The sequence below is a fragment of the Pituophis catenifer genome, unplaced genomic scaffold (assembly GCF_029215685.1).
Source record: "Pituophis catenifer annectens isolate HBS135680 unplaced genomic scaffold, rPitCat1.0.hap2 SCAF_2, whole genome shotgun sequence".
In the NCBI taxonomy this organism is placed as follows: Eukaryota; Metazoa; Chordata; class Lepidosauria; order Squamata; family Colubridae; genus Pituophis; species Pituophis catenifer.
Genome location: NW_027256882.1, coordinates 273,142,812 through 273,156,742, shown reverse-complemented (window position 1 = coordinate 273,156,742; position 13,931 = coordinate 273,142,812). Strand labels below are relative to the sequence as shown.

Sequence of the window (13,931 nt, the reverse complement as noted above, 5' to 3'; positions counted from 1 at the left end):
TTTTAATATTCTTGATGTTGATACTTGAGTCTAAGACATAAATCTTAAACATACTTAGAAAATGGTAATATTGTTAGCATATTTAACAATATAAGATTAAGCATTGCTGAATACAGTTCATGGCCTTGTCTACAAAAATAACTGTAACATTTGTGCATGCAGATCACAGAATGCAGGCACCACTATATGTTTTACATTTTAACTATGGCACTTCTTACCATGTTAAAAAAATGCTATTTCTCCCCATGGAAATTGCTTCTCACATGACAAAGGAGTAGACCATTATGCTTAAGATAACTAAATTTATACATATTACATATGTTTCTTTGATATACAGCAAATTGTCAAGCAATTGCAACATGAAGAAAACCAGTGTGGTGGATCTTGACAAACTTTTAGAGGACTTCTCACATATAGAAATGGTAAAAAATCAAACAGAAAAACAATAATATACCCAAATTCTTAAATGTTTCCCTAGAAAGTTAGCAACTCACTAAGAGTCATTTTGGATAGCAAGATGAGTGGCATATAAATTAAATATATAAATATTTTCTTTCACTATGCCTTTGAAGTCCCTTTCGTTATGGGTCTGATTATGCAGTGGAATAGAACTCTTGATAATTACACTTGTGAAAAATGAAGTAGATGTAGTAAGGTGTTGCATAAGCTCTGAGCTCATTTAGGAGATTCAGCTCTTCAAGTCAATTAAATTTTCAACTGAAAATGCTTTTTAATTTGTAGTAGAGACAGGAACTGATTTCCCCGGTTTCTGTCATAAACTGGATCTAATTGTTTTCTCTCCACATTATGGAGCTATTTTTTCACTTAACTTTTTAATATAATGAGTTAATCTTCAGGAGGAAAACCCATAGGTCAGTAGAAAATATGGACAATTTAGCTTCATAAAGGACACTTGGACTCCATTTTTTCAAAAATAATCTCTGGAAAAAAGCTAACAAAATCCCTTTCCTGAATCCCAATAATCAGATAACAAATGTTATTAGTGTTTTATTCAGTCAGTATTCAGTATTTGAATATTCAAGTTTCAGAATGGCTATCAGTCACTTTAAATTCACCATTCTCTATGAAACACATCCAAGATCATTCTGCTTTTTTTTAAGGGTCATGCTTTCAGATTTCTAATGCTTGACCAAATATCAGCAAACATTCAACGTGTATTTTTTAAAAAGATTTTCTGTCAGAATAATTGAGGAGCTAGGAAGGATACTTCAAACAAAAGGTTTCATTTGCAATTCAAATAATTTCCTACAGAAAATATCAGAACTTCATGGAAAAAATCATCTTCTGAATCTTGAGTTGGACAAAACAAATAAATTGATGACAATTAGCCAGTCAAAGGAAGAAATGGCTAAACAAGGTAAGCATTCATTTCCTTGGCAGTGTTTACCACCAGACATGTGCTGGAACCGATAAAATGTGTGTGTGGATACTATCTTTGTGTAGTGAAGGTAGTCCAACAGCAGAGCAGCCCCAATATTCTGGCTAGTGGCAATGAACTTTGTTATTGCACCAGCACCAAAGGAGATGGCATTCAAAGCATAGGGCTTTTGTAGTGGGAAGAGCACTTCCCTATACATTTTCACTATTTAAAATTGGAAAGTAATTGGATCCTTTGGGGAATGAAGTTCACTGCCACTTTAGAATGGCTCTGGATATTGCTAGCAGGTGAATGAAAAGAGTCCAGTAACTAAGCCTTAAATCTTTAGACATGGAACTGCTGTCATAATCATACTTTTCTTTTTCTTCCATTCAGTCATGTCCAATTCTCAGAGACTGCCTGGACAAGTCCCTGCAGTTTTCTTGGCTATGTTTTTCAAAAATGGTTTTCCATTGCTTGTTTCTCAGGGCTGAGAGGGAGGAGCTAAGGAAGGATTAGAATTCATGATCTCCCAGTTTGTAACCTGGTCAACACTGTACCAAATTGGCTATCTATAGTCATACATACTATTTTGCTCTTTCTTCATGCCAGTTGTATTGCTGTGATGCAAGCTAATGTTGCTCCATCTGAAAGCAGTTCCCTTCTCTCCACCTTGGCCTCTGTAATGCAAGCACCCTGCATACTATCATAATAGATATACCGTGCTAGAAAATAGTTGGGCATTTGCTAATTACTGTAGGACAGTGGAGGTGAACCTATGACACATGTGTCAAAGGTGTCAAAGGTGACAGGACTGACATTTGGGTGACATACAGCATTCACTAGACAGCAAGTATTATTAAAAGTACATTATATTTGAAAATTGCACAATCTTGTGCAATTTTCAGAGGGTGTGGAGATCGCACAAGAATGGAATGTGCTCTTGCCCTTGGATCCTCCAGAACTCATGTAGTCTTCAAAGCCTCTGAAAATTGTAAGACACATGTGGTTTGCAGAGGCTGCAGAAAAGGATTCTCCAAAGCTACCTCAAGAATGAAGCCCTTTTTTATATATAACTATTAATTTACTTATTTATATCTCTTTTCTGACATGCCGGGCCATTTGCCATATGCCATTTCAGTTATAACCAACTATACACAGCTTATAATCTCAGTATATAGTAAAAAGAATTAAAGCATTAAACATAACCAACATAACAATCATGTTCTCTCATTCTACCATAAGGAGCAACAACGGAAAAAACTAACATAATGAATGACTCCATTATAGAACAGACTCCAACCATAGCATATGTATCAATCCTTAAAGGCCTTATGGGATGGCCAGATCTTTAATGGGTTTGAACTCCAACCTGGAGGGTGAGGGCAATCCAATTTTAGGAAGAGTGCCATTTCAAAGGAGAAAGGTGACATTAGGCTCAAAAGAGAATCAGATCTAATAAATTAACTTAAAACATTAAGAAATAGCAAACAATAAATATACAAAAATCTAAACTATTCAAAAGAAAAAGAGAAGTCCAACTAAATTCATTGAATTTTCTTTACAAACAAAAGTGTGCAGAATTGCAGATTTAAATAATATATTTGTCCAGAGTAATGAATTTTCTAACCAAATGTAGTCTCTTCATTTTATAGTAACATATTACGTAATTTAGTTTTAAAGCTTAAAATTAATCATGATTTTATTTTTAATATATAATCATCTGAACATGGATTACTCCTTTGCAAAATAAGTGATCATTCAGTGTGTCTAATTTTAGTTCCTTATACATTTGAAGACAGGTTGAGAATTGCATTATGTGTTAAGCCAACAAATTAACAAATTAAAATTATCATTAATTAAAATTTATTAACCATTATTAATCATTAATACACAATCAGCAATGATAATTAATTGCTAACTTTTTCCTGGCGATATTTCATTCCACCACTAAGCAGACCCAACTCTGTTTAATCACTAAGCAGGCCCAACATTTTCAGATCAGCCTAGTTTTGAGATACCTTTTTTTAAATTCATGCATTATGATTTTATAGCAAGCTTCATCTTGGAAGAAGCATTCTCTGTGAAAGATAATGCTTTTTAAAGACAATACCTACTTCTGTAGACTTTCCATAAATATATGTATTGAAAGGAACCAATTATTGGAAATGCTTTTTAATTAGTTACTTTATAATTGGTTGATCTATCTTGAAATAATACATAAGTGCTAGATAAATGAAGTGATATAATGATTACTGGTAAGAATATAAATTGTGCAACATCATACCTGAATGTTAGGATTCAGTTTTCATTAGAAATATTTTTTAAAAAATTAAATGCTGAAATAATTATATAAAAGAAGCTGAGATAATGAATGGATTGTTCCAAGATGTAGTAGTTATTGCTTTACTTGAACTGCATTTTGGCAGCTATAAATGCAAGGCAAGCCCAAGGCTGAAGAAGGAGCAGAAACACTAAAATATTTAATTGAAGATTCAAACGTGTGATGCTTTATCCTTAATAGAAATTGTTAGGCATTTTTAGATCTCTCCAGAATGGGAAAATATAATGTGACTTCAAGTTCTCCACATTTGTATTCCCTGAACTCTTTAAGAAGCAGTATTTCACATTTTAATTTTAAAATTAATGTTATGAGTAAATAGTCTGAAAATGAAGGATACCAGAGGTCCATCGTGTGGTCACTATTTGCAATTGCAGGATAGTTGGAATATGATAATATACCACTTTAAGTACAATTCCTGATACTTAAATAAGCAAACTTAAAATTAAAAAAATGATAGTTCATATATCAAATTTGGGTTTTCTTTCATTATACCCATCTTGGAAGCATGTATGCCTCATTGCAATAATTTTAAAAGATTAGCATAATTATAAAAATAACAATAACTTAAAAATAAATATATTAATTTCTTTTCTTCTTTTCTTTTTAAAAGACTGTGCTACATTCCAGAATGTGATTAAAGGTCTTCAACAAACTATAGAGGACCAATATAATCTGAGAGGTAAAGAAGTACAATTTGATTTCGTAGAATGCTATTTTTCTTGGTTGAGAGGGAGATCCTGCACAGGTAGTCTTCGACTTAAAACCATTTATTTAACGAAAGTTCAAAGTCACAATGGCCTTGGAAAAAGTGCTTTACAAACCCTGGTCACCCTTACAACTATCACCGCATCCCCAGAGTCATATGATCACAATTTGTGTGATCATATTTACAAATAGTTGCAGCATCCTATGGTCACATGACAGTTTGTATGCTTTTTTACCTGTTTCCAGCAAAAACACCTGTTGGGGAAGCTTGATTGATTTAATGACTGCTGTACAAATGGTCATAAAATTGCATTCAGTCTCATGGTGACTCTATTTAGAACTGCAACGACTTATGATGGAAATTCTGGTCACAACTGTGGTCATAAGTCAAGGACTACCTGTATAGCCAGAAGAATTTATGCCTGACCCTTGAAGAAAAAAAAAACACAAGCCATGCACAATTTTTCAGTACAGCACAGGCAGAATGTTTTTCAAGAGAAGCATCTTTCCTATCTAAACCATCCTTCAGAGAATAAGTTGTTTCTTAAATATTTTCAGAGAGTTTGATTGTCACTCTCTGATTTGCAACCCCTTTCCCAGATTTCTACTCCATAAAAACAAGTAAAAATATTATTTTATGGCAGTACTTATCGATTTTGCCAGCATATCCAGTTGAAGGAGAATATGAGAATGAAAAGATTCAGGGTTTTTTAAAGTCCTTTTGTTCTCTTGTTTTCTTATGCAAGAACCCCTTAATTTGGATGACCCTGCAGTTTTAAATCAGTGACATTCAAGTCAAGAATCTTTACCATTTTTTTTTAGAGTTCAAAATAGTTGGGAATTTATTTATCACTCTTCTTTTGTAATGTTAATATCCTTATATAGATGAAAATGAGAAGCTCGAAAACACAATCCAGATTTTAGAAGAGAAATTGAAGACGCATGAAAAGGTAGGAGCACTCTGTTTTCAAAACCCCTTGTTTCTGACTTCTAGAGAGTCTTCAGATTATTTTCTGATTTTTATAGTAATCATTACTATCTTCCCTATGGTTCATTAATGACTTAAATACAAGCATATTAGATTGTTGAATTAAAATCCAATGTCTTATTTGCAGCTCATAATAAAATTTTTAAAAGCCAGCCTTGTCTCCTGGTAATTTTATACTTGCTCCTGACAGTTTCCAGGAGTTGTAACTGTGGTGGAACAATTATTTGCAAGTGCATAAGAGCAACAATATATTATACTACATTTTAAATTGGTAAAATTTGCATGTTACATTTTATGCCATTTAAGGCAATTATGAATTGCATAAATACAAGCATCTTTACTGTTGAGAAAGGAAAAGTTGCCCTTTACCACTAAAGCATAATGTTTGAGTGCAAATCTATGTCCAATTTCCAGTTAAAAAGCCTTGGAAAATTATTTTATTAGAACATAGAAGGGGCTGAATGGATTTATTTCTGGGTGAACTGCAAGTATTTCTGAAATCACACACATACACACACATCATGGTTTCATTTGCAATGATAAACTCTGCAGAGTTTGTGGACAGTCTGTTTTCCTGTTGTCAAGAAGCCTCACCTTACTTCCTGAAGTTGCAAACTGTTCATAACTGATAAAGGGGAAGCAAGACTTGCTTCTCTACAACAATTTAGATTTGTTTTTAATACAATCAGACAAATGCATGCATTCCTATTGATTCCACTATTAAAGGATTTACCTCCTAGCTCTTTTGCCTGTAAAACCCTGAAGCCTAGTAATTCAGATCAAAGAAACATAAATTGACAAGACTTGAATCATTACTTCCTCTTCAGCAGGGAGTCAGTGAATTGCATACTGGCACCCTGCTACTTGTTTTTCTTTGTGCAATGTCCTCATGGAAGGGAAAGGTTTGCAAATTGTTTTCTTTTTGTTTGGAGTGAGAGGATTTTTGTTGCTTTAAGACTGGCTTGGTCTCTCTTGAAGAGAGTGGAATTTGAAGAAGGCATTGAGTACTTCCTTCTAGCCAAGTTAAAATGCTATCCAAAGATACTGGCATAAGATTTGCTACAGGCATAATACTGCTAAATAGGGCTATTCTCTTTACAATCTGGAGGGTGTGTTAAGGACAAGGATTGGTAAATTCTTTTGGCTTAGTTCTTCTCCCACCAGGCCCCACCAGCTAACAGGAAAGAATTAGCTTGTCATTCTCCTCAACGTGGCAGGGGGAGGGGGAGGGGAGGCAGATTTTGACAGATCTATACCCTATGTTCAAAAGAAGCCCAAATCACAGCTGATAGGAGGATTGCACTGTGAACCAACAAAGAAAATTAGCTCCTTGTCTTCATCCACCCCTTCATCCACCATCACTCTCTCATACACACTGCCTGTTCCCCATCACTTTTAGTCAAGTCTTGTTTTGGTTGATTCAGTTTTCCAAAATAGGGATTGTTTTACTGGTAAGTTACAGGAGGAGAGCCCAGTTTAAAAGAATTGCACTTTCCATCTGCCCATGGCTCTGGAAAACCATGTCCAGGAACCAGAGGATTCAGGTATGCCCCCACCAACTAAAGTGACCAATAGGTGCCAGAATGATCCCAATGCTAAAGGAATCCCTGATGAACCCAATTTAAAGTTTCAGTTAAAAAAAAGCAATTTGCAGGAGTACATTGAGTGAAAATTATATTAAGATAAATCAATTGCAAAGACTTAAATGTTTCAATAAATTCCTAGGAACATGAAAATATGGTTGATAAACTCATTATAGAAATAAAAAACAAGGAGAAGGAACACAACCACGAACAGAACAAACTTCACAGCAACATGAACAAGCAACGTAAGCATAACAGATGATGTGTACACAGTGTTTGAGAGATACAGAGTGTAAGGCATAGCCTTCATTGAGTGCACTATTAAATTATTTTTCATTAATAAAAGACTCAGAATCAACCCTTCCAAGACCGAGTGGCTGTGGCTACTGGCGTCCCGGTATAGTCAGCTGACGCCATCGCTGTCTATAGGGGGTGAATCTCTACCTCCCCACAGAGAGGGCTCGCAATCTGGGTATCCTCCTGGATGCACGGCTGTCTTTAGAAGAGCATATGACGGCCGTGGCCAGGGCGGCTTTTTATCAGGTCCGCCTGATTCGCCAGTTGCGTCCCTTTCTGGACCGGGACGCCTTGTGCACAGTCACTCACACCCTTGTTACCTCCCGGCTGGACTACTGTAATGCTCTCTACATGGGGCTCCCCTTGAAGAGCACTCGGAGGCTCCAATTGGTCCAGAATGCGGCCGCGTGGGTAATTATGGGTGCAACTTGTTGCGTCCATGTAACACCTCTCCTGCACAAGCTGCACTGGCTCCCAGTGGTCTTCCGGGTGTGATTCAAGGTGCTGGTTACTACCTTTAAAGCGCACCATGGCTCAGGACCTGGGTACCTACGAGACCGCCTTCTGCCACTGATAGCCTCCCACCGACCAGTTCGCTCCCACAGAGAGGGACTCCTCAGGGTGCCGTCGGCCAAATTATGTCGGCTGGCGACACCCAGGGGGAGAGCCTTCTCTATGGGGGCACCTGTCCTTTGGAATGAACTGCCCCCGGACATACGCAAGATCTCTGACCTCCGAGTTTTCCGCTGTGTTCTTAAGACTCTGCTCTTCCAACAGGCAGGGCTAGCTTCATAGTTGAGTTTTAAATTCGGAATTCTTAAATGTTTGGGTTTTTTAGCTATTTGGCCTTGAATGTAATACTTTTAATAATTTTTAAATTTAAATTGTGATATTTGTATTGTGTTTTTACCTGGCTGTACACCGCCCCGAGTCCTTCGGGAGAGGGGCGGTATAGAAATAAAATTATCCTATCCTATCCTATCAAGTATTTTAAAAATATCTCTTTCCAACTGAAAAAGAGAGTAAGTGTAAAGCTCTACATGTACAGTATGCTCTGCACATCTTTAATAACTTATTTTCCATTCTAGCAAATTAGGCAGTTTCAAATGGGTAACACAATTTGTTCGTCCTGCCTTTCAATACGAATTGTGTCATAAAAAAACTTTACATCATCTAAAAAACAAACTTTGCTTCTGCTTAAAAACAGTAAAGAAAATATTCAAGTGAAAGGGAGGAGGGAGGGAGGATTTCTTCATGTTTGCAACAAAATGTATTGCTATAATTTACTCCCAATTCAGACCAAGCTAGTCTCTGAGCAGCAGTTGGTAGTCCTTCATGGATAGCTGATGGAGACAGCAAGAATTAAGTGATTTTCTACTCTTGACCCCAAAGCAACTGTAAAAATAGGATCTGATTTTCTGTTTGGCAGGGAGGAGACAAGCAAGCTTGCAACAACAGCTGCTTTTGCTTTAGCTAGTGTAGGGATCCAGATTGTCTTCTACTTACTAGTATGTTTTTTCTGGGAAGCAAGGTATACAGTCCCCCCAGTGGCTCTTGGCCCCCTTGGCAGATGGATGAGGATAGAATGTGCTACCACTTAGTTCTCCAGTTCCCGGACAACTGCTAATTGTGGCGACATGTTCTCTATGATATGGAGACATGAAGAAGATATGAAGAATACTGAAGTATTTGGGCTTCTCCCGTGACTTCAGAAGGACTTTATTTTGCAGAGTGAATGCACATTATTTTCAAAATATTTAATCTAATTTTGTTACAAAAATCTAATTTTATTACAAAATGTGTTAACAAAATCTAATTTTGTTACAAAATATTTAATCTAATTTTGTTATAGAAGTATGCTTGATTGCATTGAAAATGAAAATGAAAATGAAAATGAAAATGAAGCATTAGAAATGACACGTAAAACAGAGAAAGGTCAAATGTAAGTTTGATTGACCAAGATTACAAGCTCAAGTGTCAGTGAAAGTGAAAGAATGGAAAAGTGTTTTAACTTCTCCCTTATTGCATCAATAGGCTGTTGATCATCAGCCTTGTTTAACATAACAAACTCCCTGTTAAAGGAGGATGAATGGAAGAATCCCCAGTGACCATTGTTGACCATTTTACTCAACATTTTGTTGACTAAGTCACCCAGATTTATCAATCTTGACTTCTCCTGGGCAGAGTCTGATTTGGTGACTATGGCATCATTTAGTTCTGTTATTTGAGATGAATTTGGTCTGTTGACTCCAGAGAAGTAAATATGACTCTTACCATTTGAAGGAAGTATTCATGCTCATCCTACCTCCCCTTTATTTATTATACTCAGCTTGATATACGCAGCCTGCGCTGCGGATGGCACTTATCCCAATGTCAGTATGTTGCCGCAATCTGGATGGTATGAAAGAGGCTAAAGTTGAATCCTAGCAAGATGGAGTTACTGATTGTCCTTTGTAGTTTTCTGTTCATTCCATTCTTGTTTCCTGAGGGATGGCATCACCCTTGAGGAAGTAGGTCACAGTTTGTAGGTCCTCCTGGACTTCTGATTACTCCTGAATGACCAGTGGAAGTTATAAATAGGAGAAGCTTTGCTCAGCTTCTCCTGGGACGTATCAGCTGCAGCCCATTTTTTAGTGAGAGGACCTCACCACCAGGAAGGTAGACTTCTGCAATGTGTTGTAGATGGGGGCAGTGGCCCAGTTATTGACTATTGTTAATCACTATTACACTTATTTTGCATTGGTTCCCAATAAGCTTCCAGATGCAATTCCAAGTGCTAGTTTTCATTTTCAAAATCCTGTATCGCTTACCACCCATACTTGGATGACCAACTACTATTAATAGATTTGATCTGTCCAAAATGTATGAAATTTTCCCAGAGGATACAGTTTATGGTATCCTAATTTTATGAAGTGAAAGGGGTTGAGGCCAGAATGTGCACTTAGTCATGGTAGAAATGCTATGAAAACCTCCTCTGCAAGCCCCACTTGGTGAAGGCCATTTGGGAATTAATGAAGACTGAAAATTCTGAAATTTCTTATGGTGAACTATTGTTGTTGTTAATTATGATGACATTAAAATAATAAAGTATATAATTCTATTTGATTAATGCTAAAATTAATGCTTAAAATCATTAATTAATGATTTTGCTTCATTACTTTTAATTTTGTGTATATTAACAATTGCATTAGTTGAAAGCAACATGGAAGAGCATAAGAAACTAATGGAGAAGAAAAATCTAGAGATTTTTGAACTAACTAAACAACTGAAAGCTCAAGAAAAGGAAAAGCAGAATGAGATAATCAAATTACAAATAGAGGTATGCCATCTATGACACCCTGAGAATATGCCAGAATAACAAGAGATATGCTACATTGATAATTTATTATAAATTGTGGATCAAAATCAAAACATTGCATTTTACAAAATTAAAAGAACTACCTGACAAGGAATAAATTTAAGGTAGAAACTGATATGATTTCAGTATGCATTCATGTTACGTTTTTCATATTTCATCATTTTCAATTCAGATTCATTTTTGCCAGAGCTGTCACAAAGAATATTTTCTCTTACTAACTTGGGATCAGAACATCAGTGAGGATATCTCAGGAATGGTGTCTTTCTAAGTCTGTTGAGATTTGTTCTGAGATTTATTTAAGGTTGAGAATATCAGTTAAATTATTACTAGGTTTTTTTCATTATTACATATAGTTTCTATAATTGTAAAAAGTATTTTGCATACTTAGAATTATTAATTCACAATCCCAAAGGTGCTTTTGTCAAGAGGCAACTGGATTTTCTTTCACCAGAAAGTCCAGTTGTCTCTTGAAAAAAAGCACCTTTGGGACAACCATGACCTGGATGATTGAGAATCTCCATAGATATTAGTTCGTAACCTCCTTTATTAGCATGTGCAGTGCCATGAGATCCTGCACCATAGATTATTGGGTCTCAGATTGTAAATTAACATGATTCAGAATAAGCTAGAAGCTGGCTGGGCAAGAGTCAGTGAGTTGGCTAAAACAGTGTCTTGCAATGCTGCCTGGGAGGTTTTTAAGACGGTGACTTCTGAAGAAGTTGACAGGGTTCTTTCTAACTTTAGTTCCTTTACTTGCATACCTGACCCTTGCCCTTTCTGGCTGGCTGAAGAAATGGTGGGGGAGCAGGGATGTGGATCTAAACCATTGATATGAAGGCCTGTTGAGGGAGGAGTGATTGTCATCTACTGTTTGGAATGAAATATCTTTGGAGTGCAGATGATATCCAGTTAATGTTAGTAAATAAGTTTAACATTAAGATGGCAAATGTATGCTTTTATTTCATGTTTTGATTCCTTTTTTTTCCCCAGAAGGTAGTAAACAAAAAGTTATTGTAAAGTATTTTATGCTCCATAGCACTAAAAGAAATATATTCATGCCTTTAAGAGTTTGTGTTGATACCATAATTGTTGCTAGTTTATTAGGATTACAGCCTTAATATCTTTCTTTCTTTGTTCTTATACTTGCACTTTCCCTCACCATTTTCTACAGTCTTCAGCTCTGAGCAGTAAACAAATACATTATCCAGTCAATTAAGCCATCTTTAATCACATGAATAGACTAGACTAGACTAGAATTCTTTATTGGCCAAGTGTGATTGGACACACAAGGAATTTATCTGTATTACACTTATACTTTGCTTTTTTGAATTTTCTGAGGAAATTCTATTTTTACATTATCTTTGTAACAGCTCTCTAAAATTGATAATACCATGTGATGATAATGAGCCAATTTTTCCCATTTGTACTTCATGGTCAAATGGGAGTCTGTTTTCCCTGTGTTAATATGAACAATCTTAGCCAGGTTGTTTGTACATCATTAAAATAGCATTAATTTCAGAGAAGCTTTTCCTCTCATTTACATTTTTATCAATAGGCTAAATCTTTTTTTTTTAATCAGTTCAATACTAAACTGGAAAGGCTGCAGACCAAAACACTGAAAGTACAGGCTAACCCCCCAGGACTCCCTCAAAATATCTATAGAAAGGTAAGTGTTTTAATTGTTTTCCAAAATGTAAAGTGGTTTAAGTGTTAAGATGATCTGACTGCAGATATTTTGCCCTACTCTGTTTACATATAGTCACATATATGAGATGGGTAGCTATATCAATTTCCAAATATAATAAAAATTCTGTTTTAACCAGTGTCTTCCGCTGGGATGAGGGTGAGGGGAAAACATTCTAAAGAGCTACTTCAAAAAAAAAAGAGAGAGAGAAGTTCTATAAATGCTTCTTTCATCTGAGATCCATTTGCAGGGGGAGGTTGCCTCCAAGTCATCCATTTATTTCATAGCCCTGAAAAAATGTAAAAGGCTCCTCCATAGTGTCACATTTTTAGTATTGATAGTTCATTTAAACATAAACTTTTTCCTAAAGTAAAAAACTGGGAAATACAATTCTTCTCAAATTTAATCAACTATTGTTACCATTAACAGGGGAGCAAATAGAGATTAGCCTTTGGAAGGAAAATATCCAAAATTATTGAAAACCTGTAGTAGTTACTGCTATTAAGATTCTTGAATGTCTTCAATTTCTTCTGCTCTATAACTTTAGGCCCTTTGCACACGTGGCTGTTAGGATACCATTAAGCATTTATGCAGCAATGTAACTACACATTTCCCATTGATGTGAACTCCCATCTTAAGCTTTTCCTCCCCATTACTTTCCTATAGCAAGGCTTCAAGGTGCTTTGCCACCATCTCCTTCTCATTCCGAGGTGATTTGAGAGGTATAGCAGCTAGCAGGGTGTTAACAGTTCTCATTTTCTCCTGGTAAAGCAAAATGGAGACAGAGGCACTGACTGGGACGGACTTTTTTGTGCTTACTCATTGACCACCTGAAGGGAGTGGGTTTAATGATAGGTGGGTTTAGCAGGTGTCCCTCATGTAGTAGCTATAGAATATTTTGAATGCCAGGGCTATGGAGAAATGCCCCTTATTGTTTCTGTTTGGTAGGGCCACTGATTTGAGTTGTCTTTAAGAATTTAGATAAGTAAATTGAGGTGGAAAAATAATTGAATAATTGAAATGATATAACATGCAATTATTCCTCTATGCAGATACTCACCAGGAATCCTTATTCCCATGCTTTACTAAACAGCCTGATTGTTTTGACTTATTTTATCTTAGTTATTATCAGATCAATCTGATTTGACTTCTTTGACCTTAGCCATGTACTGTTCTATAATCTGCACAGTACGCTGTGTTGTCTGGTCTAATCCTTAAATATTTTAGAATAGTTATGATTTTCTTATTTTTTTGTTGGTCTATGACAGAATAAATATTTCTGATTCTTAGAAACTAAGTCATGAAACACATCAATATCTCTGAAGCATCTCAATTTGTGTATGTGTATACATTTCTGGAAATAGGGATACACATACACACTTTTTCATGTACAGGTATAAGAGGGTATGATTTTTTAAATTATTTGTTTTTGTAGAAGCTCCAGCATCTTCAAGAAGAAAAGAACAAAGAAATTGAATTTCTTCGAAATACTATCAAAGACTTAGAAGAAAAGCTCAATAAACGTAAAGATTGCAATTTTAAACTACGGCAATTTTGAGAATAACATGAGACCACAAGTTTTACTTAGGAGACA

At 35.8% G+C, this 13,931-nt stretch overlaps 1 protein-coding gene across 1 annotated transcript; it reads left to right on the top strand.

Annotated features, from left to right (window-relative positions):
* The first annotated feature begins 359 nt into the window (after positions 1-359).
* Positions 360-13,895, top strand: CCDC152 (coiled-coil domain containing 152). Its single transcript, XM_070934560.1, has 8 exons — positions 360-422; positions 1,273-1,378; positions 4,333-4,401; positions 5,313-5,377; positions 7,141-7,243; positions 10,487-10,614; positions 12,233-12,319; positions 13,773-13,895. Exons 1-8 carry the CDS (start codon positions 360-362, stop codon positions 13,893-13,895), a joined length of 744 nt encoding a protein of 247 aa, XP_070790661.1.
* The last annotated feature ends 36 nt before the right edge of the window (positions 13,896-13,931 follow it).